At 35.4% G+C, this 22,196-nt stretch overlaps 1 protein-coding gene across 2 annotated transcripts in view; it reads right to left on the bottom strand.

Annotated features, from left to right (window-relative positions):
• Positions 1-729: 729 nt before the first annotated feature.
• POT1 (protection of telomeres 1) overlaps positions 730-22,196 on the bottom strand; it is a 71,811-nt gene continuing 50,344 nt past the window's right edge. The window contains exons 11-20 of one of the 2 annotated variants that reach the window (XM_084306580.1): positions 18,804-18,964; positions 17,898-17,986; positions 16,823-16,861; positions 16,277-16,433; positions 11,887-12,092; positions 8,894-9,029; positions 7,109-7,203; positions 5,507-5,598; positions 1,856-1,961; positions 730-850 (exon numbers count right to left, since the gene is read on the bottom strand). In XM_084306580.1, coding sequence (XP_084162706.1) covers positions 738-850; positions 1,856-1,961; positions 5,507-5,598; positions 7,109-7,203; positions 8,894-9,029; positions 11,887-12,092; positions 16,277-16,433; positions 16,823-16,861; positions 17,898-17,986; positions 18,804-18,964 — 1,194 coding nt within the window. In that variant the 3' untranslated portion in view covers positions 730-737. Of the gene's footprint in view, positions 851-1,855; positions 1,962-5,506; positions 5,599-6,146; positions 6,222-7,108; positions 7,204-8,893; positions 9,030-11,886; positions 12,093-16,276; positions 16,434-16,822; positions 16,862-17,897; positions 17,987-18,803; positions 18,965-22,196 lie in introns of those variants that run through there. The other variant, XM_084306581.1, reaches the window with a different exon arrangement.

Below are 22,196 nucleotides of genomic sequence, written 5' to 3' on the forward strand. Positions count from 1 at the left end.
TAATACCATCAAGTAATTTTCCTACTGGAGCAGTATTTTCAAGCCATGACATCACTATATTGGTTTGGCTTCTCTAAATTTAGTCATACTATCTGATTATGAAAGACAGAAGCAGATACGGGCAGTGTAATCTGACAGAAAGTTTACCCCACTATGTGAGAGCCTTTGAAAACACAGTCAGGTAATAAACATGATAACATATAAACAATATACATGATACAACAATACAATAAACATGATAACAACTTTGGTCTCCAACAGGGCCAAATAGTAATAATCATTACATGGTCATATTTTTACACCATCAAAACGCTTGCAGAAAATAGTTTTGAAGTTTACTGAACAGCTCCTTTTCCATATCTCTGACAATGCTTATTTTAATATATAAATGCAGCATCATTCTGACTGCATTTTCTAAGTAAAATTCACCAGTTTAAAGTAACCTCATCACTGTCTTTTTGAAGGATAGCAGGATACTAGATTGCTTCCATCAGACACTCAATTGCTTACCACCTCCAACTGTACTCAGATCACAAGGCTGTGTGCCAGGAATGTAGTAAATACATCAAATCAAAATTCCCATTATCTTTAACTCAATACAGAAACTAAAACTTAATGCACACAGACTCAATTCCTAAGAAAGGAACATAGGTTTTATTATATAGTCTCCTTTCCCACCCCCCACCCAAAAAAAGAAAAGAATTCTTACTGAATTACTTTCTACTAGTAACGCATTACTATACAACATCTTCAGCAACTGTAGTGTCAAAAATTTGGTAATAAACTTGCTGTTTATTCCCATCTGTGATGTTATAGGACTTGATGAAGCATTCCAGCCATGGCAAGTCATCTACAAATCAAAACCAAATTATGATTTAATATTCATTTCTAACTTTTATAGAAGTAGAACTTGAGCAGGATCTTAACTAGGATCTAAATATGTAAAATATTTAAAAAGAATAAAAATGAATTACTAATTTGAAATTAAAATTCGTAACTAGTATTCCGGTTTGTATGTTAAAATTTCCTGCACCATCTGACATGGTATTCATTGACAATCAGCCTCCCAGACCAGTCCCACCCCCACACCACTTGGTTGTAGTTGTACAACAGTGTAGCATGAAGACCTCCCAATAATAAAAACTCATCTCAGTGATACTAAGACTAATGAAATTGGTCTCAAATGGAATCTTTTACACCAGGGTTAATTTTTAAAAGTAAAGACTCTGGTATGGTTGTCATCGATATCCATGTACTTTGTGGAATATGCTCCTGTGGTTGGAGCTGTGGCTACCTTGGATGTGTGTGGTTTGGGCATAGATAATTTCTGCCATAGCAGAAATACTGTATGTAACTCTCTTTGAATGAATCTGGACTGAAGCTTTTTTGCTTTATTTCCACGGATGTTTCCTGTAGCATGGGATGCTCTAAATCAGTATGTGCATTCAGAAGAAGAATCTCACCTGCAGCATGAGCTACACACTGAATTCCCTTTCAGTTTACCCTAATGTGCTGTGACATTCAGTACAGTTCTGGCATACTTCTGTATGAATACAATCAACATGTTAGTGCCTACCTAAACACAACTGTACTCACACACCCCTGCATGCCACGTGAAGATTTACTGCATCATTACTTTTCTTTCTCAAAAGGGTCTTCTAGACCCTTTTATATAGAGTTATATAGAAGAAATACATCAAAGCATATTAATTGGAACTCTCCTTACAGACTCCCTGAATTTATTAGTTCTGTGTTTTGCCCATGCATAAGTTCAATTTTAAGACTTCGCATATGTAACAACAGACAAAAAGACCCTTTCCCTTCTCACCCCCCTTTAAAATAACATCAATCTAACCTAGTTTTCTTCCTGGAGGACAAAGTGTATTCATGGTCATCTGCATCTTTTGCTGAAGAAAATTATTACTTAAGATTTCAGAGGCGGGAATTTGGAAGAACTTCTCCTGAAAGAGAACAGAAAGCATAAAGTGTTGGAAGAAGGGTAAGAAACCATTAGCCTGTCCCTTTAAAGAACTTAAATTATCCAGAGAGTTAACAGAAGAAAAATATGATTTTTAACAGGAAGACAACAAACTGTCAGAAAGAACAGTAGCCTGTATTTCAGTATTCCTTAGTATTTAGGGACTACCGCCACCCAACTCTCTATATATTACTAATTCACCTGCATACATAAGTGTGTACATGCAATTGGCAAGTATTTCTCATAAATCTCCATTACGAGACAATGTTAAGGTGAGAGAGGACAGTCAGCCCTTTGAAAACAAGGGGGCACTGCAATTTGGTTTCATACTTTCACACTTTAAAGGGAGTTCAAGTGGAATTCTCTTTGAGTTCCACTTTTTGAAAGCTTAAAAACAATGGAGACGGGCTCATGATGCAGGATGCATTTCTGCATGGAAGAATAAAACACAAATGGAGCAAGGAAATGTTAGATAAACCTCTTTTTTTTTTTTTTTTTTTTTTAAACTATATACAGTAACATCACTGACAAAACTCCCATTTATTCTTTCCAAGCTTGTTACCTAATCTTGTATCTCTCAGGGCTATTCACCTTATAGCTTCCAAAGTGAGTTCAAATTTTTGATGGCAATTGCTCCTTTTAAAAAAAATAAACACAGAATAATCTACCTTTTGTGTATAAGACATTTAACAGAACTGATTGGTAGTTAGCAGGTAATCCTGTAGCAAAACTGACACACACAACTACTTTTTCCTCTCACTCCAAGTTCTTCTGACTATTCACCTTTTAAATATATTCCTTCAATGATTACATAAAGAAAGAAAAGAACTGAGAGCATTCCTATAAAAGTGTGGCTGGAAGCTGGTGTAAAGTAGCTCAGTTCCATCTCAGGTGATGCTAAAGGACCAGAGTTTGGGCTTGGTTGCCTTTGAAGTTACCACTAGCAGGAACGGCAGCTGGCACTTCAGAAAGAACTGTTGTTTCTTTTTCCTGCAGCTGAGCTGCAGTACTGAGCAATATCTGATAAGAATCCAGGCTACTCTGAATTAAAGATTTCTGGAATTCTGAATCAAGAGGTGGTTTAAAATCTTTTTCCCCCATTTTCCTTTTGCAGTTTAATTTCTTTACACAAAAAGACAACAGGCAGTAGAAGGAGAAGACGACTAGTTCAAATAAGGTTTGCAGTCTCTGACATCCTTTGCTGCTAATACACTGTGGTATTTAAGAAAATACATTTTTCCCCATTATTATTTTTACTTAGTCTTGAAATTAGACAAGGAAAATCATTCTTTTCAAAGTCACATTCAACGAAAGGGTTGTGAGGCACTGGAACAGGCTGCCCAGGGAAGTGGTGGAGTCACCATCTCTGGAAGTCTTCAAAAGACGTTTAGATGTAGAGCTTAGGGATATGGTTTAGTGGGGACTGCTAGCGTTAGGTCAGAGGTTGGACTCGATGATCTTGAGGTCTCTTCCAACCTAGAAATTCTGTGATTCTGTGATTGTTTAGTAAAACAATATATAAATATAGTACAATTGATATTTAATAGCATTAATAGTACTATGTATTACAGTGTATTACTGCAGGGAAAAAAATCCCACAAAATTGTTTCTCTGACACATTTTGAAGAAAATTGTAAGTCCTAAGTGCCACTATGCTGACTCATTTCCACTTGGGCAGATGTATTACTCCAGTAGTTTATTCTGAGATCCTAATATTCCCAGCTATGAATTACTGGAATAAGAAAACACACAGATGAACTTATATAAAGACAAAGTTACAATTTAATACCAAGTTCTTCTCACTTTTTTGATTGCTTTCCCCTTTCAAAATGGTCAATCTACCATCTGAAAATCTATGCCAATACCTAAAATGTGTGTGCATGCATATGTTTTAAAAAAAGTATAGAATGACACACATTTTTGTTGCACAGAACAATATATTTGAAGGAGCAAACTCACTAAGGCAGATAGCTAGACTAATATCATCTTCTGCCCTGGACTGGAGATGTAAGAAGCAATGACAATCTCTTTTCAGTCAGAAATCATTCACCTTCAGTTCTACAGAAAATTCTTCCTCAAACCATCTTCGTGCATCAAACTGGTAATCTAATAATAAAGCTTATGAATTAGAGTAAAAAGGAGAGCAACAACAAAAAAAAATCCTGAAGAGTAGTTATTGGCAGTTTACTGTCAAAATATGAGATCATCCGAGGTGGATTATGCAGTAGGCTGTCCTAAATCTGGTGCTTTTGAGGATTTTTCATGTGACATGCTTTATGGAATAACAAATACGTACACTATGTTTACAAGCAAAACAAAGCTGAGGGAACTGCAAGTATACAGGAGGGAAGAATAAAATTATTTTTTCATGAACTGGAAGGGCATTAAGACAGAAACAAACAAAACAACAACAAAAACACTTTCCACTAGATACTTATATAAAATAATGGATTTCAACAAGTCAAATCAACTTTGCACAAAGTCACTTTGCATCACTTTTTGCACAAAGAATGTAAAATAATTTCTTAAAGCTGAGGTTCTGCTCAGAAATTAAGGGATTATACCAAGCATGAATCAGGAAGCAAGAAATTCCATGATCACCATTATAGTTACGGACAGAAGCATTATCTGGCAATAACTTATGCTAGGGTACTGGGTTAGCACTTCAAGGAAAATGTGGGCCAGTTGAAAAGAACCCAGAACAACACTGAGAATGATCAGAGTTTACAAAGAACTCTGATACGGAAAAAAAAGATAAAAACTTTTATACGGTTGTGTTTTATATGTACATAATACTATCATATACGTTTTTTCAGTCTTCAGAAGGAAAACTCATTCAGTGTGTAGTGACAGGAAAAGTATGTGTTCTTCAGTGCCTTTGGTTGCTTCAGAGAAGACGGAAAGATTAATTAGGTTAGCAAAGGTTACCTAAGGTTAGCAGAGCAGTGGAATAAACTGCTTCAGGAATCAAAGACTAATCTGTCTGGCTATAGCTACAGCCTGGGATCAAGGGAAGCAAGGCCTCTTCTACTTCATATGGAAAAACCAACAAACCAGGAATTACTAAATGGACAACTAATATTAGATTCTGCTAGGAGTTAAAAAAAAAAAAAAAAAAAAAAAAAGCAGTCATGAGATTTTGAACTAACTGACAAGCTACCTGTGTAAATCTTTAAACTCATTCACACAGCTTTCAGGCTCCAGAATATAACACTGCCAAAAAAAGTGAAATTACACCATGTATAAAAGTCTATGGAAAGATAAAATTACCTACTAGCTTCAGCTTTGACATTATGCTTTGATATTCCATACTCTGATATTTTATTGAAAAATTACTAAAAGTCACATTCTGTGCATCTTCACTGATGCACAGTACCAATAACATTATAACACTTGTAGTGGTCACCATAAAACAATGCAGGTAACTTAGAACAAATACTTCTACATATACGCATTTGCTATTCTAGTAACAAATAAACTCCAAATGCACAGAATCCATATAGTCTGCCTTTACCAAGGTTTACTTACATAATCAAAAAGGTATGCATTTAGTGCTCCCGTTCCATCAACCAGTGTAAACTTCATAATAAAAACATACTGAAGTGGTTCAATACCTAAAACTGAAGAAAAAAATAGACTTGTTTTATGTAGTGAATACACAAGACCGTAACAACTGAAACTGACACTATCCCTCCTTTACTGGTAACTTACTTTGAATACTGTAATTAAAAGCATAAATCAGGCTCTCTGTTCATACTTTGAGAGCACATTGCAGTTTGCCTGGAAACACTTTAACAAGTGACGCTCTACAAATACAGAGACATTTTAGAATATTCTTACCCCAGTAAAAGAAAAGATAATATTTGCTTAGATCAGGGATACTATCTTTTGGTAGGGTCCTCCTACTCTTATTCTCTTATGGAAGTTAAAGAGACTTGCTCTTAATTCAGTGGTAAAACAGTATTCCACCTGAAAACATATCTTCTGAAGAAAACACTTTTTTTTTTATATGACATAGTAAAAGCTACCAGGTAAACCCTTACTCAGAAGAATTTTACTGGCAGTTCTGAAAATAATCCATTATAAGTGACTATATTCATTATCTCGCTGGTAACAGCAACCATTATCCTGCAAACATCTTAAACTTACAAAGTTACTGCAACTCAGCATCAATCTCTTCTGGGCAGATAATTGGCTAGCCATTTTATATTTTATCTGATATACTTCTTGGTTATCGTTTAATCTGAAAATACAGATGATGAAAGAATAATATACATAAAATAAATGCTGAAAAGCATTTAATTAACAATGCTTTCATTTTGAGGATTACATGTCAGTCATAGCTGCTGCAACACAGTTAGATATGTATTTACATTTACTTAACAGAATGACAATTTCATATAACCACTGTATTGCTCAAATACTTTTTTCTTTTATGAAATCTTTATCAAGCTTAGATATTACTAGACATTCCGACTTAATATATAAGAACATGAATTAATAAGCATGAAAACATGCTTTTATTTTTCCTTCACGTGTTATGAAGTTTTAAGCTCCATTTTCCCTCCACCATTTTTGTGTGTTGACTACATGAAGTAACAGAGGGAAAACACACAGCAAGAACACACAGATTATTGTATATTTCCTCTTATATAGTACTTCTTTCAGACTCTGCAATATGCTTAGCATGATATGGCTTGCAGATGAAAAGTTTAACTTCATTAATCATTAAATAAGACTTGCTTTAGTCAGGTCATAAAAACTGCATGTTCAAAAGGAAAAGCATTACTAATTTCTAATACTGCAAGCATGTACACAGCTCAAAAAAGACATCTGAACTGATGCAAACAAAGATTAATTACAGCAGTACTATGACAAGCTTTACTAGTGACGCCTATGGTAGAATAAACTATTCAACGTATAGGATATTTAATTCATACTAGGAAAAAAAAAGTAAATATTTAATTTCAGTTTGTAAAAGGTGAATAAATTTTACAGCTTTGTACTCAAAGGTAGCCACAATTTACATGCCATCTGTACAAAACTGCAACCTGCAAACCAAGCTATTTTGTATACACACTTAAGAATCAGAACACAAAACACTTTTAGGACAGTATCACATCAGCTGACCTTGTGCTATTTCGGTTGGTTCCCATGATGGTCGTGGTTCTGCTGCCAAGGAACTTAGATTCTTAATAGGCTTTGGAGTTGAACACTGCTTGCACCTAGCATTTAAAACAAGATTGTAAGACCAACCAAACACAGAAAGGTAATACTAGAGGCTTTCTGCACAGAAAATAAATCATTCAAATTTCCTTACTCAATGGGAGCATAAAAGTATTTCTATTGCTGTTTAAACAACTATTTCACTGGACACGCAGACTTTAGACTATAGCAAAATCCTTACTGCTGGTTTTGAGTCATCCCTGAGAAGAAATATCACCACTGAGTTATTCAACAATACAAACATCTTATTTTGTAATAGCAAGAATTAATCAGAACTTACAGCATTTCTAAAAACACAACAGGGTTAGAAGAGAAATTTGGCTTTACCCATGTTTAAACATTAATTGAGCTATTAAAGCTATTAATTCTTTTACTGCTGACATATTTACATATAATTATGAATTTGACACAGTGTGACATAGTACGTAAATGCTGCAAGTGGATGAAAATATTGAAAAATTTCTGAAGTTGTTCTCATTTTCCTCAAGAAGCAAAATAACAGAACAGCTATTTTTTCCAAATTAAGCTTCTGTGCTAGCATATTATAGTTAGTGCATGTTTAATTTGGTTTCTATCTATTTGAGCTACGAGTCAAAAGTCAACAGGCCTAATTCCATCCAAGGGATATGAAGCCAAGCTCAATGAAGTTAATTTTATTTATTTCAGAAAGTTGTGAACAGCCACATTTGGAAAGGTCAAAACAATATACAGTAAATGGCATCTGTATTCATTTTATCAGGCTCTTACGGGAGGGCACTAGGGTTCACATAAAACACGCAGTATTTCTGCATAGATTTTATTTATTTATTAATGCCTACAGGCCTGAAGTAGTGCAACACACTAGAGAGCTCTGCTTGAAGTTATTAGGACTGCCAAGAAGGAGGACTTAGTAGCTTGCATGAGGTAAACTGGTATTTGAGTTTTCTGACCTGCATGCTGCTGTGCAGTACTGGGAAAACATACTGCTGCTAGCACTCATTGAACAGGAAAAAAGTATTCCAAGTCACAGCACTGACAGCAGACCTAGATGAGCGTACCACATTCCACAGCTCTGGGAACTGTGGAATTCAGACACCTGTTGAAGATGTTCCTACAGCTACTGGCATCCAAAACAGGCAAGGTATTTTGCAGTGTTGTGGATCTCAATATACACCAAATGGTGAGAAAAGGTCGTCCAAAATCAGGCTTTCCCAACACTAGGAATTAGAGAGAGAACAAGACTTGGATCGATAGCCTGAATTCATTTTCTGGGGTCTGTGTTATCTATGTGGGAAAAAAAAAAAAAAGCTTACAATTTTAAAGCAACATACGTTTTGATCTTAGTCTACTTAGTAAGACCAGAAAATGGTATTTGACTGTCCAGAAAATAGGAGATTTGGACTCAAAAGGAAGGCATTCTGCAGCCTGAAGAGGCTCATATGCACATTTGTCTATGTAGCCAATGCTGTAAACACACACCAAAGGCAAGACTGAAGCTGGTTTGCTGTGTAATTAAAGGTGTATATTTTATACTGCAAGTGAGCAAGATACCCAACTACAGTTCAGTCAAAAGGATGCTTTTATACATCCTTTGTATCAAAGATTCTTTGGACACATTATTCCTTGATCGCTGTCGTTTGAATTAATGAAGGAAATTATCTCCGTTTAATATTGAAACTCTTTAAATATTAATAAATACCTTTAACCTACCCATAATATTTTACTTTTCCTTGTAAAAGAAAAGGAGCTGAAAGATCTAATAATTCAAGATCATTCTTTGTAGATCTCACAGGAATAACACATTTAAATCTTCTTGTAAGTTTCCAGATTTCTTTTGATGTTCCACCTATTAAAAACAGAAAAATGTTTTCTTAAACTGTAATCAAGCATAAATTGAACAAATTGTGTTTCTTGGCTGACTGGATGTTCATTTCAGGACTTCCACTAAAAACTGAAATCCATTATGGGAAAAAAAGGAAAAAAGGTCCATTACCTTCTCACTACCTCAACATCAAACTCAATTAAAGAAAAATCAAAGATGGAAATTTATTAGAGCAGATGTCTTAATATCTTCCTTAGAGTTATCATGCTAACCATGAAGCTCTATTTAGTTAAAATCACTTCCCTATAATTTCTACTATGATTTTACTAGCAATTGTCTTAAAAAAAAAAAAAAAAAAGAATAAAGAAAGTGTGCAACTTCATCTTAGTAACTGTTTTTCCAGCTTCTAAGTCGCAAAAATCTATTAATTTTCAATCATCAGTTTAAGAAAAAGTACCAATTTAAACACATCACATTTGACAGGAGGCCTGACCAGCACAGAACAGTGACAAACCCTTCCTCTGGCTAGCAATGCCATGCCTGATGCACCCCAGGGTATGGTTGGCCCTTTTGGCTGCCAGGGCATGCTGCTAGCTTACTTGTTGTCAACCAAAAACCCTAGATCTGTATCCGTGGAATCTAAGAAAGGGATCTCTCCAGCCTCTTGTGCCCCAGTCTGTGTTAAGACATTGTCAAGACTCCTCCACCCCAGGTGCAGAATCTAACACTCACTCTTTTTAAACTTAATTTGGTTGGTGACTGCCCAGCCCTCTAGTCTGTCAAGATCTCTTTGCAAGGCCTCTCTACACTTGAGGCAGTCAGCAGTTCCTCCTTATTTATCTGGAAATAGTAGTTCAACAAAAATATATTATCTATTTAACTAGTGAACAACACATAATAAAAAGTAAACAATCAAAATAAATATTTTCTACAACTATTGTTTATCACTAGTTATAATTAAGACCTTTCAAAGATTTCATGACACGCAATTATGGCACTGGGATGTAAAATATTTAATGTATATATTTGTAACTTGTATTGCAGATGTAACTAGAGAAGAAATCAATAAAGGTGTGTATCAATAAAGGTTCACTGGTGATACAAAAATGCACAATAACATGAAACATACTCAGTGAACATCTGATCAAAAAAGTTTAAGGAAAACACACAGATATATTTGAAATAGCTTCTCCAAAGGTCCTCCAAGTCCAGTGATGTAGTTAAAGACGCTCATATGCTGCCTAGCTTTCATCAAAGGAATAAATATACTGAAAAAGGAATAAATATACTGAATTCAAGGTATTTTTAACTATGGCTAAAAGGCCTCTAGACTTTCAACTTTGCTCTAATATGAAGTTGCATCAAGTGAACGTGTTCTGGCTCCTAAGAGACTAGCATAAAACATACAGAATTACCAGGGGTTATGTGAAATCACTGTGATTCATATCATTAGAAATAATGAGAATATGCAAGCAGCAATAATCTATGTGTTAACTAACATTTCACTCTTCAGTTCAACTGATCTGCACCAATGGTTATAGATTTCCCTCACTCCCTATGAAGGCTCACCTAAAAGTTCTGTCCATTATCCAACTATTTCCTCAATTCCAGTGCAATAGGTGCCAAACACAAGGCAAGAAGTTCTTGCTTCAGTATAATGATTGTATGGAAGAATAGAGTCTCATGTTAGACAAGAGAAATTTGTTTGTGTTTAACAAGCAAACAGAAACTTGACCGTGCCTGTCTATTAATTGTCATAATGCATTTGGCCTTGGAGTTTGGTTTATATTTGGAAAAGTATTAGGAAGATTTCTAGGGAGACTTCAAAACCTTAAGCTCCAAAAACTTGTAAGATGAAAGTGAAACTAGCATGTGGCTTGGAAAGGGTTCATGATCAATGTTCTGGGAAAAAAAGGAGCTAAAACACTATGCTCCAACATGAAGCACATATTTCCATATGCACAGATACTTAGTTGCTGGTATTTTAGTATCTGAAAAAGAAGAAGTTATGTTTTAATTATTTTAAAAGAACACATTAGAAATACTTTATTATTTCTTTTTTTCCCCCGCAAAGATACGGTTGGATTACACACACACACAAACCCGGTTTGGAACATGTCAGAGGCATAAGCCTGCTATCAGAACTAGTCAAACATAAAACACAACAGGAAACAGAAGTGGTTTACTATTGACCCCAATGCAAAGGACCACCTGACTCATGTTTACTTATTCACACCAATACTTTGACACAATTAAGGACTTTGTTTTGTACTGAGAATTTATTATTCTTATTCTATCAAAAAATATTCCTTATTTAGATTCTTGCTAAATTACTTTATTTTAACTTTAGTGGATATTTCTCTCCCCGAAGCAGATATGATTTAAAAAAAAGAAACATGCTGCGAGAAGCTCTATTTGTCTGAAACAACACTGACATCCAGAGGCTGACAAAGTTAAATGTAAGCTTGACTCATATGACTTCCAAACCTTTACAATATCAAGACTAAAAATTATTTTTAGAAGGCTCAACCAGACTTCAAATGTGAACCAAAAAACAGTAAGCACAGCTGGAAAAAAGCATAGAAAGATGTTAATTTCAGGAGAACCACCAATAAACTTACTAGTATAGCTTAAGATAGGTAGAAGAAGAACCTGACCAATCTTATGAGCCTTCAAAGATTACATTTTCCTCCATGTCTACAACATTAACAAAGTTCCAGCTGAGTTTTCCTTTTTTAAGGAAATGCCTTTACGATTATTACTATTTACACTGAATGTAAATTGAACATATCTTAACTTTGTTTAATTATTTATATATATATACACCCAGAGTGGACACTGTGCCATAAGAAGTGATATATTTGTATTTTATTTATCTTACCTTCTATCATAAGCAAGGTATCTTCAGGGTATAGAAGCATTTCATCGTGCTTTACAAAATGAATAGTTATTTTCCTTTGTTTCTGGTCTTGTGTAGTCCACGTTACAGATTCATACCAGGACGTACTGTGTAATTCTGGGTTTGAAGGAGTAACTGCACACTCTTGCAAAATTAAGTCAAAGGCATCTCCATTAGGAACTTCTTGCCTAAAACCATTTCCAAAATTAATATGTGAATGCTAAATCTAGCAGCAAGGAAGACAGAACTCTGAATAAATATTAAGTCACAAGACAAAGTTTATAAAGGAAAAAAAAATATATTTTTACATCAATTTAGACATTAGGAGCTATATAGCAAATTATATTAAGAAAAATCAATTCTATTTTAACAAATGTATGGAGTAATGTAAGTTTACCTATGAGCAAAGCCTAGGCAGCCTAGTGGCTTTGTTCACACATGTAAATCCATGGAAAAACAAATAAGAGATTTTAAGAGATTTCAGTTAGGCCTTAAAAAAGCCACACAATTGCATACTGCTTTAAAGGAATTAAAAGACTTTACAAGCTCATACAAATTCCAGTTTTATGCTCCAGCCTATTTTACTTTATGTATTTTGGAGAAAGAAGAAAAAAAAGTGCAAAAGAAGAATTGCTTCACATATGCATTGTAAGAGCAAAATCTGCAACTCTGCATCACAGATTTTTTTTTTTTTTTTTTTTGTATTAGAGCACTGTTCATACATTTCCAGTTGTCACCCACAGGGAAATAATGCAAGGAATTCAAATTTTAACAGCATTGCCAACAGGAAAAGAGACAACAGGTGGTACAGAAAGAAAAAAAAAAAACATTAGGATGTTTTTTCCTAAGCAAGACAGACCTGCCTGGGCAGGGCTTGGGCTATTTCATAAAATATTGGAAGAAAGTTGATAGCAATCTTCAGAGTAGAGTTAAAGAGAATATACCAACAACTCCTGCAGTTTACTTTGATGATTTATCTTTCAAACCCAAGAGCAGCTAGCTTTAACCAGTGAATAGAACTATTCCTGCCTATAAAGCCCAAACTTTGATATTCTTCTGCTATAAAATTGATACACAAAAGTCTTGTTGAACCTGAACTTTCATTTCATGAGCACACTGCTGCTGTTCATGTGAACTCTTTCCATTTGTGTTCCTGGATAACTATTTTAAATGGAAAAGTTAAACTTCTGGCCTCTACAGCCTGTAGATTTCCTGCACAGGCAGGAATGGAACAAATTGGTTTTCAGCAAAATAAAACCTGAGGGTTGTAATCTCTTTAGTGTGGATATACAAATAAAACTATTTCCATTTATATCAATAACAGAGAAAAGCAAATATTACTCCCATCTACAAAAAAGGGCAAGGAGGACATGGGGAACTAAAGGCTGTGCAGCCTCATCTCTGTCCCTGGGAAGAAGATGGAGCAGATAATCCCAGAAACCATTTCCAGCTACATGAAGGGCAAGAAAATCATCATTGGTAGTCAGCAGGGATTCACCAATGGGAAACCATGCTTGACCAACTTTGTAAGTTTCTATGATGAAATGAGCAGTCTGGTAGATGAGGGGAGAGACGCAGACATTGTCCACCTGAACTTTAGTAAGGCTTTTGACAATAGGTCCCATATCTTCAGAGACAAGCTGTTGATGAGTAGGCTGAATGGGCAGACAGTGAAGTGACTTGGAAACAGCTGGGCCCAGAGGATGGTGATTGTGGTGCAAACAGTGCAAAGTGTAACTGGAGGCCAGTAACTAGCCGAGTACCCCAGGGGTCAATTCGGGATCCAGTCCTGTTTAACACCTCCATTAATTATCTGAATGATAAGTGCAGCCCCAGCAAGTTTGCTGATGACTGGAGGGGGTGGAAGATACACCAAAGGGTCATACTGCTGTCCAAGAGAACCTCAACAGGCTAGAGAAATGGTCTGACAGGGAAGTTCACAGGGACCTTGGGGAAGTATAAAGTCTTGCACAGGGGGAAGAATAAACCCATGCACCAGTACATGCTGGGGACTACCCAGCTCAAAAGCAACTCTGCAGAAAAGCATCTGGGGGTCCCGGTGGTCACTAAGCTGAAAATGAGTCAGCAGTGCACCCTCATCACAAAGAGGGCTAATAGCAGCCTAGGCTGCATTAGGCAAAGTATCGCCAGCAGGTCAAGGGAAGTGATCCTTACCGTCTACTCTGTAGTGGTGAGGCCAGAGCTGGAATACCGTGTCCAGTTCTGGGCTCCCCAGTAAATGAGAAAGACTTGTACATAACATAGTCCAACAAAGGACCACAAAAATGATTAAGGGACTGGAGTATCTCTCTTATAAGGAAAGGCTGAGAGAGGTTTTTTTTGTTTGTTGTTTATCCTGGAGAAGAGAAGGCTCAGGGGAGATCTAATCAATGCATATAAGGGGCAGAGGGGACAAAGCCAGACTCTCTTCAGTGGTGTCCAGCAGCAGGACAAGAAGTAAAGCACTCAAACTGAAACACAATAGGTTCTGTCTGAACATCACAAAACACTTTGGTGGCTGAGTGATAGAACAGGTTGCCCAGAAAGGCTGCAGAGTCTCCCTCCCTTTCCTACAGAGTCTCCTTGGAAATATTCACAAGCCACATGGACATAGTCTAGGTGGTCATGCCTGAGCAGGGAGGTTGGACCAGATGACCTCCAGAAGATCCTTCCAATCTCAATCATTCTGAGAACATTTTGCTATTTAGAGGCAATCTTTCGAAGTCTGAAAAAACAAAAACACACCTCTCACAAGGGCTTTATGTGTGAAGAATTATAAGCATCTTACTGCAGAAAGTTAAAGGTTCAAACTCACATTGAACTTTGTTCAGTCAAGCTCTCTAGTATATGCCAAAAACAGGAAACAGGAAACAACTTCTTTGCCACAACAGAATATATAAGAATCACATTTCCTTCTCTGGCCTTTTAACTTATTAACTCAAGCTGCAGTATTACATTTCACTGATTCCTTTCACCTGACACACAATGTTGAGAACAGAGAAGCTAAATTTCTGGAAAATCACTGCAAGTAGTCTCATCACTGCTGCAGGATGGTAGCAGTAGCAGCAGTAAGAAATACTCTAACTGAAGAATCTTTCTGGTTGAAAGTCTGCCCTAATTGTAAGGCAAAAAGATGGCAGCAATACGTGAAACAGCAGGAGACTCGAACAGGAATGGAGAATCTAACAAGTCAAGAATTTATATAAAAGTCGAGAAAAATTGTAGGATAAGGATAAAGCTCAAAAGGAACAAACAAAATCCTACCAATTCTACAGGCTTATACAGAGTTGGCAAGTATATATAAAAAAGTGGCAGAGAGAGTTGGTAATTATGTCCTTTTTATACTTGGTAATAAAGATCAAGTACTTCTATGTTTTGAAGATGATGAAGCACTACTTCTTACATTAGCAACCAAGATAATGTTATAACAACATCTGACAAGAAATATTGTTAAAGGAGCAAGCATATTACTTTGTACCCAAAAGCACCAGGAAAAGCTAGTATGGGCATTTTCTTGTCTCAGTGACTTTCATTTGTAATAAATTTTGATTATACAAAAAAAATCCAAAAGTATAGGAGAATGCTAACGTGCCATCACTTAAAGAAGGCAATAGTTTACACCAGTTTAATATAAAGCTGTTTGCTCAGGACTGACGTGAGGCTAACCTACACACACAAAAAAAAGCGATACAGGATTCGGATGATCATGAATAGCACTAAAATGCATGTCACTTTATATTTTAATTGAAAATAGACTGTGTCAAACAAACTTTCCCCCATTTTGGAGAGATTACAGTAGAAATGTCTGTTTTTAGGTGAGATCATTTAATCAAACATTATTGATACAATGAGAAACCACATTACAAGGGAAATAACCATAAAATTGGTGAGCAAACTGACTCGAGTCAGAAAAAAGACAAAAATAGTGAGATGAATGTTATTTCCCTGGTATTTTTGGATCAAGAAAAGATGCCTCCTCTGGAAGATTCACTTCTTATCCAACGACATAATAATGCTGACCATAATTTAGAGACTATGATTCTATGACTATCACACCCTTTTGCACATCCTATTTTAAATCTGCAAGACAGAACCAAGTACTTAAATACAATGTCAGTGTAAGAAATGCTCACTGTCAAACGAACATAAAGAAAAATTGTTTTGAAAGTGCAAAAAGGATCCTGTAACTGCAATCCATCTGATGATTTCAAATTTTCTTATTACCAGTAAGCTTCAAATCTTTGCTCAAAATGAAATACATTTAAATTCAGCTCATTTTACACAAAAAGAAGATAAAAATACACTGAAAATTTAGACATCCTAAAACACATGGAACAATTTCTAAATTACTTTTACTGCGTAAAGCACTTACAAAGAATTGCATTTGGAACAATGAAGTTTAACAGATTGATAGAGCTTCTGGGGTTTAAAAGTTCTCAGCTTTGCTCTAATGCGATATTGTTGAGGAGCTCTGCTGTTCCGAATAGTTTTCAGTTCTGTGTTACTCAAATCCTGATGATCTGTCAATACTGCAAAACAACAAAAAAAAGGCCACACATACCTATTAAACAACATATTTGGAATATGCAGAACAGCCACTGCAAGTATGCATTTTCTCTTAATTCTCTCCTTCTCTTGCCCCTCAAAGTTGCAGCCTCAGTTTTATTAATACAACATGCTACTGCAGCCTTTAAGGTAAGGCTGTGGGACCACGGTGTAGAAACATAACATTTGGAAATAAGATACCTACATGTTGTATTCCTTTATAAATAAAAACAATTCATAAACTTAGAATCTTATAATAATTCTTACTGTAATATGTAATGGACATTACTTCAACATTTGAGCTGATGTCTCAAAAACAGTTCTTGTTCTTTAGTAGAAATGAATTTTATTTTATCATCAAAATGTTCCTTACCTGTAACAGATAATTGCTGACATCTCTGTGATTCAAGATCTGAAATCAGGAAAAATTTCCTAATTATTTTCCTTCCTTTTCTTTTTTACCATGTGGACATACAAAACCAGATAGACAGACAAAAACACAACAAAAAGTTGAACACAGGAAAATGGAAATCCTAATAACCTATGAAAACAATATAACAAAAACAAAGAAAAGCAAATGGGAGACAAATATTAGATGTCAAAACCTAGCATATTTGAGCAGAAATTAGCGTATATATTAAATAGCAATGCTCATTAAAATGAACTTTCTGATTTTTCATAGTGTATAACATGAATGACAACTGCTCATATAAACTGTATTTATCCCTCTGCAATCTTTCTGGACAAGAATCCAGACATTATTCTTAAAAAATGTATGGACTGCCTGGTCCCTCCTCTGAACAGCCTCTACTACACATACACAGTGCAGTAAATCTGTTCAAAATTCTTTCTAAGTATTGTACTGATGGCTAAGTAATGGAGGATTTTAAAAGCCAGAAGCAAAGATGCAGACTGTGTCCAACCAGCTTTAGAGATTAATTTAGTTATTTTTATTCTAAGATAAAAAAAACATTAAAAGAATTAACATAGAATCTGGAGAACATAAGATACTACTTTTCCATGGCACCATACTTTACAACTCTCCCACTAACACAACTTTTCCGCACAATGGATTTGAAAAGTCTCCTCAGCAAGCAGCTGTGTAGTGGCATTTCCAGTGTCTGTCTTTAACAAACCTTCCATTAGAGAGAGGGATTTATTATGACACTCAACTTTATGACCTAACATAGTATGAGTATGACCTAACACAATCTGCATTTAATAATTTATTCACTACCTTCTATGAAAATATTTTTCAATGTATGTGAAAAGCTTCTACTTTGAGATAGGACAGCGTAAGGTCAATTTTCAGTCTAATAAATCAAAAGAATTCTCTAACACTTTGTATGTGAAAGTAATATCACACATTTAGAGAAGCAATAACTGTAACCTTATCTTGATCACATATATATATTAGAAGAAGGAAATCAGTTTTCAATTATTCTTACCTGCAATACTGTTATAAGTGCTATCTAATTCCAGCGAAGACATGCTATCCATACTCTGACTGTCTGCCAGTTCCACAGATTCTAAGAATCTAAAAATAGATGGCTACATATATTATAATCTAATAGTTTTTCATGTGTATATATATATTGATATAGATAGAGATATACGAATGAGAGACTATATATATGAAATTTACTATTTATCAATACACAGGTATAATGTTCAGACATAAGTTCTCCAACAGAGATATAAAACTCAATTGAATCATAAATTGCAGGACTGCATATTAATGACGCAAGTGACACTCTTTTCCAAAGCACTTCTGGAACTTTAAACACAACATAGTGCCAAAAGAAATTCTATATTCCTGATAAAGCAACAGAGACTTAGCTTTTCCTTGTGTATAAACTTGGTTCAGAAAAGTTTTATATTACATGCTTCATTTTAAACATATTTTAAGACTCACTATTTGCAACTAACATATATGTATATGCTTAGCGTACTAAAGCCAGTTGCTTAACCGTGGCTTTTATCTCTAAAAAAATGTCACTATAAAACAGAGTAAGTATGTTAGAGTTACTGATTCATTACAGGACTATAAAATAGAAATCTTAATATTCCAGTTGAAAAAAAAAATTACCTTTCATTTACTTATCCTCCCAAATACCTATTCTTCAGGTATATGTGGATTATATTCACATATACCTGAATATAATATTATATATTCAGGAAAAATATAATATAATAATGTATTAATATTATATATTCAGGAATATGCCTTTAGCAGTGCTAAAGGCATATTCTGTTCCCGAGTTTCTGGTTCTTACATCCATTTACAATTCTAAACTGGTACAGTTGGAATGCCGTTTTCCAGAATCATCTAGGAAAAAAAAAGTAGAACTTACGTTTTTAGTTCTTTAACATCTGGGTGACTTTCTGGCAACACTCCTATTCCTCGACCGTAACAGGTGCCACCATGAAGATGGAATTCTACATGTGAAACATCTTCATTTTTATCACTTGCTTGTTTTGTATGAATACTGTAAATTCTCAGAAAACTTCCAATCTTTAAGAAAAAAAAAAAAAAAGATTTTGTAACACAAAGTTAGCTATTTACTTGGAAAAATTTAGGCCTCATAAAGCTCGCTTCCTGTTTTTAGAGAATCACAGAATAGCTATAAGCTCGGCAGGGACCTCTGGACATCGTCTCACCAGCCACCCTGCTCAAAGCAAAGCAGATTGCTCAGGGTCTTGCCCAGCTGAGTTTTGAATATTTTCAAAGATGGATACTTCAAAACCTCTTGAAGTGACCGGTGTGTTTTCCTTTAACAGCAAAGGCTACATTCAGAACAAGCATAAGTCTTCTTACAAAATCTGATTCTCAAGCAGTCTTAAGAATACAGATCAAGGGAGCCAACGTATTCCTTTCCCGAGGGCACAGTTTGTCTTCTATATTCTCTATGCAACCCTCAAGAGACTAACGTGCTGCAACTTTGCCATGTATGATCATCCTCAGCAATTCACATCATGTCCATCATGTCCAGCATGACATGTTATCTCTTTATGTATACAAATACATCTGCTTACACAGACTTCTCTGTATCTGTAACTGTATCTCTGTAACTGTATCTCACTTATACATTAGGTAACATTTTTTCTATACCAGAACAAAAGGAAATGCATTAGAAATTCAAAGATTTTGAGACATGGATTCCAAAGTCTCACAGATTTCCAGGGAGTACATGGAGTGTGTACTTCCTGTTTTGCTTATTTTGTGTTCTCTGAAGGTTTGGTCAAGTTACACAAACGGACTTACACAAGTCCCTATTCAGAAAGAAGTTAAAGAGTGGTGACCACTGAACATATATTTACAACCTTGTTTTTATTTCTGAATTTCACTCCCTTTATCCCTCTCTATCACCAACTCTGTCCAAAAAACCCCAAACCAGTGTTCTAGAGGTAGATAATCTGGAGACTTCATTATATTGTTAATTTCCCTATGATGTGTCTTAAAAGCCTTTGAATCAAATTTACTAGCACCTAAATAATTTTTTTAAAGTCTAACCTAAGATTCAGTTGATAGATGGTATGCTACATATATTCAATAACCTGGATTTATATTCACCGTAAGTATCTTTTAAATAGCACTATATAAATGATAAATTATTTTAAATGGAATTCCATTAACATTAATATTACAGCAGCCAGTCTGTTAAGACTTATTTCAGCTTTAGCTCTAATTTTAGATATACTAATAGCCAGTGACAGAATAACTTTAAACTGTAGAAACCCAAAAAATCACAGAATCACTTCTGTTGGAAGGGACCTTAGACCATCTAGATCTAATCCCCCTGCCATAAAAGCAAGGACACCTCCCAGTGTACCAGGTTGCTCAAAGCCCCATCTAACCTGGCCTTGAACACCTCCAGGGATGGGGCATCCACAGCTTCTCTGGGCAACCTGTGCCAGTGCCTCACCACCCTCTGAGTGAAGAATTTCCTCCTAATATCTAATCTACATCTCCTATCTTTTAGTTTAAAACCTTTCTCCTTTGTCCTTATCTGTATCTGCCCGTGTAAAGAAAGTGTACGTAGTAGACTGGATTGGCCAGGTCTTAAGACTATATGTAGATAAACACCTGGATGCACAAAAGGACACAGAGCAGCATGGAATCCTTCTGGAATCTGTATCAAGGAACAGCCTATGACTATATAATGCTGGTATCAAACTGCTTCTTTAAAAAACAATAATGTATGAAAAAGGCAGCATATTTTCAAATTCAGGCACTTGGGACATAAAGTTGCACTTCAGCCAGCACCTATTTTGCTTCTGCCATAGAGCTCCTACCAGAGTTTTAATTATCTGTATGTTAGGGGTCTGCTCATTTTGTCCATTGAAAGCATCTCACTCATTTTACACAACTTACCATACGTGGTTACTGGCAGTATCTTGTATCATCACTCTATATTTGCACAACCACTGAAATTACTTCTGATGGACTGTCAGTCACTAGCAGGCTAGAAATGAGGTGCTTCTGAAGGCCTCATGTTATCTCCCACTCGACAGACAAAAACAGCTAACATTCAGATTATAAAGCACGCAGCACAACATCAGTTTGCTGCACTTTTTTCATATGTTTCCTCTAAATGCTTCAAAAACATTACACCTAGGTTACATCGGTCTTCCCATCTTTACCTTCTATAAGAGATCGTTCACTTTTTAGATCTGGAAGGAGATAACCCCCCTTAAGGAGATCCACTCATCTGCTCTAAATCCATTTAAGAACCTTAAGTCCATAAGCATTCTGCAGCAAATAAAGTACTGGACATAACGTATATATGATACTGGATAATATGTATATATCATAGTATCACCACTTGCATTAACTGAATCCATATCTAACCATAAATTCACAGCAACAAAGTGCTTTCTGGAATATGATTCAGTTATGATAATGAACATCCTTTGCAGCTTTTTTTCCCCCCACCCCCAGAAGAGAAGCATTCCTTACAGCTTTATCAATACAGTAACGTACAGCATCTCTGTCTATATTCCAAAATGGAACTTTAGGAAAAATTCCTTGAATTTTTTGGGTCCTCCTTTCCTTTCTATTGCCCATCTCCAACAAAGCATGCAAGAAGGCCCACTGATATCAACAGGCCAACTTGCACGTTCAGATGGTGGTTAAGAGGCTAAACTGTAGCATTTTTATTTATGTATTTATTTATTCTCTTTTCAGATGCTAAATTTCAATTAAGTATGTTGAATAAACAAAAATGCAAGGGACAGACATTATAAAACTAAATATAACTATGACAAATGCTTTTGGACAAACAGCCTTTTAAGTTCTTAACTATGTTCTGCCTATCCAATAACCTTATGTCAACCTACTTTTTTTTTTTTCTCAAGAGCAATGAGCAGGAAAAATTCTATTAGAATTTAAGTGTTTTTTTTTTCTTTCAAAAACAGTGTGAAAAAAATAAGTATTTAATGTTGCTAACATGTGGTAGAGAAGAGCCAAGAAGGCAAGAATGTAAAATGTTGATTTTGCCTTCTAAAATTGTGTGCTGAAATTCATGCAAAAAGTCCAATGCATTACATGTTTTAGTGCAACACTCAACTTCCCCAAATTTATGATCACTACAAAAACATTGCTTTCTCCATATGCGTTTTCTTAGATCACTTCTGAAAATGTTATTATTTTTATGTATTTTAATATCACTCATAACTGTAATACAGAGATGCATTATAATCAGCATTGCCATATACTGAAAACGTCAGGAAGGTATACATGTCAA

This window comes from Netta rufina (assembly GCF_964035555.1).
Source record: "Netta rufina genome assembly, chromosome: 1".
Classification (NCBI taxonomy): Eukaryota; Metazoa; Chordata; class Aves; order Anseriformes; family Anatidae; genus Netta; species Netta rufina.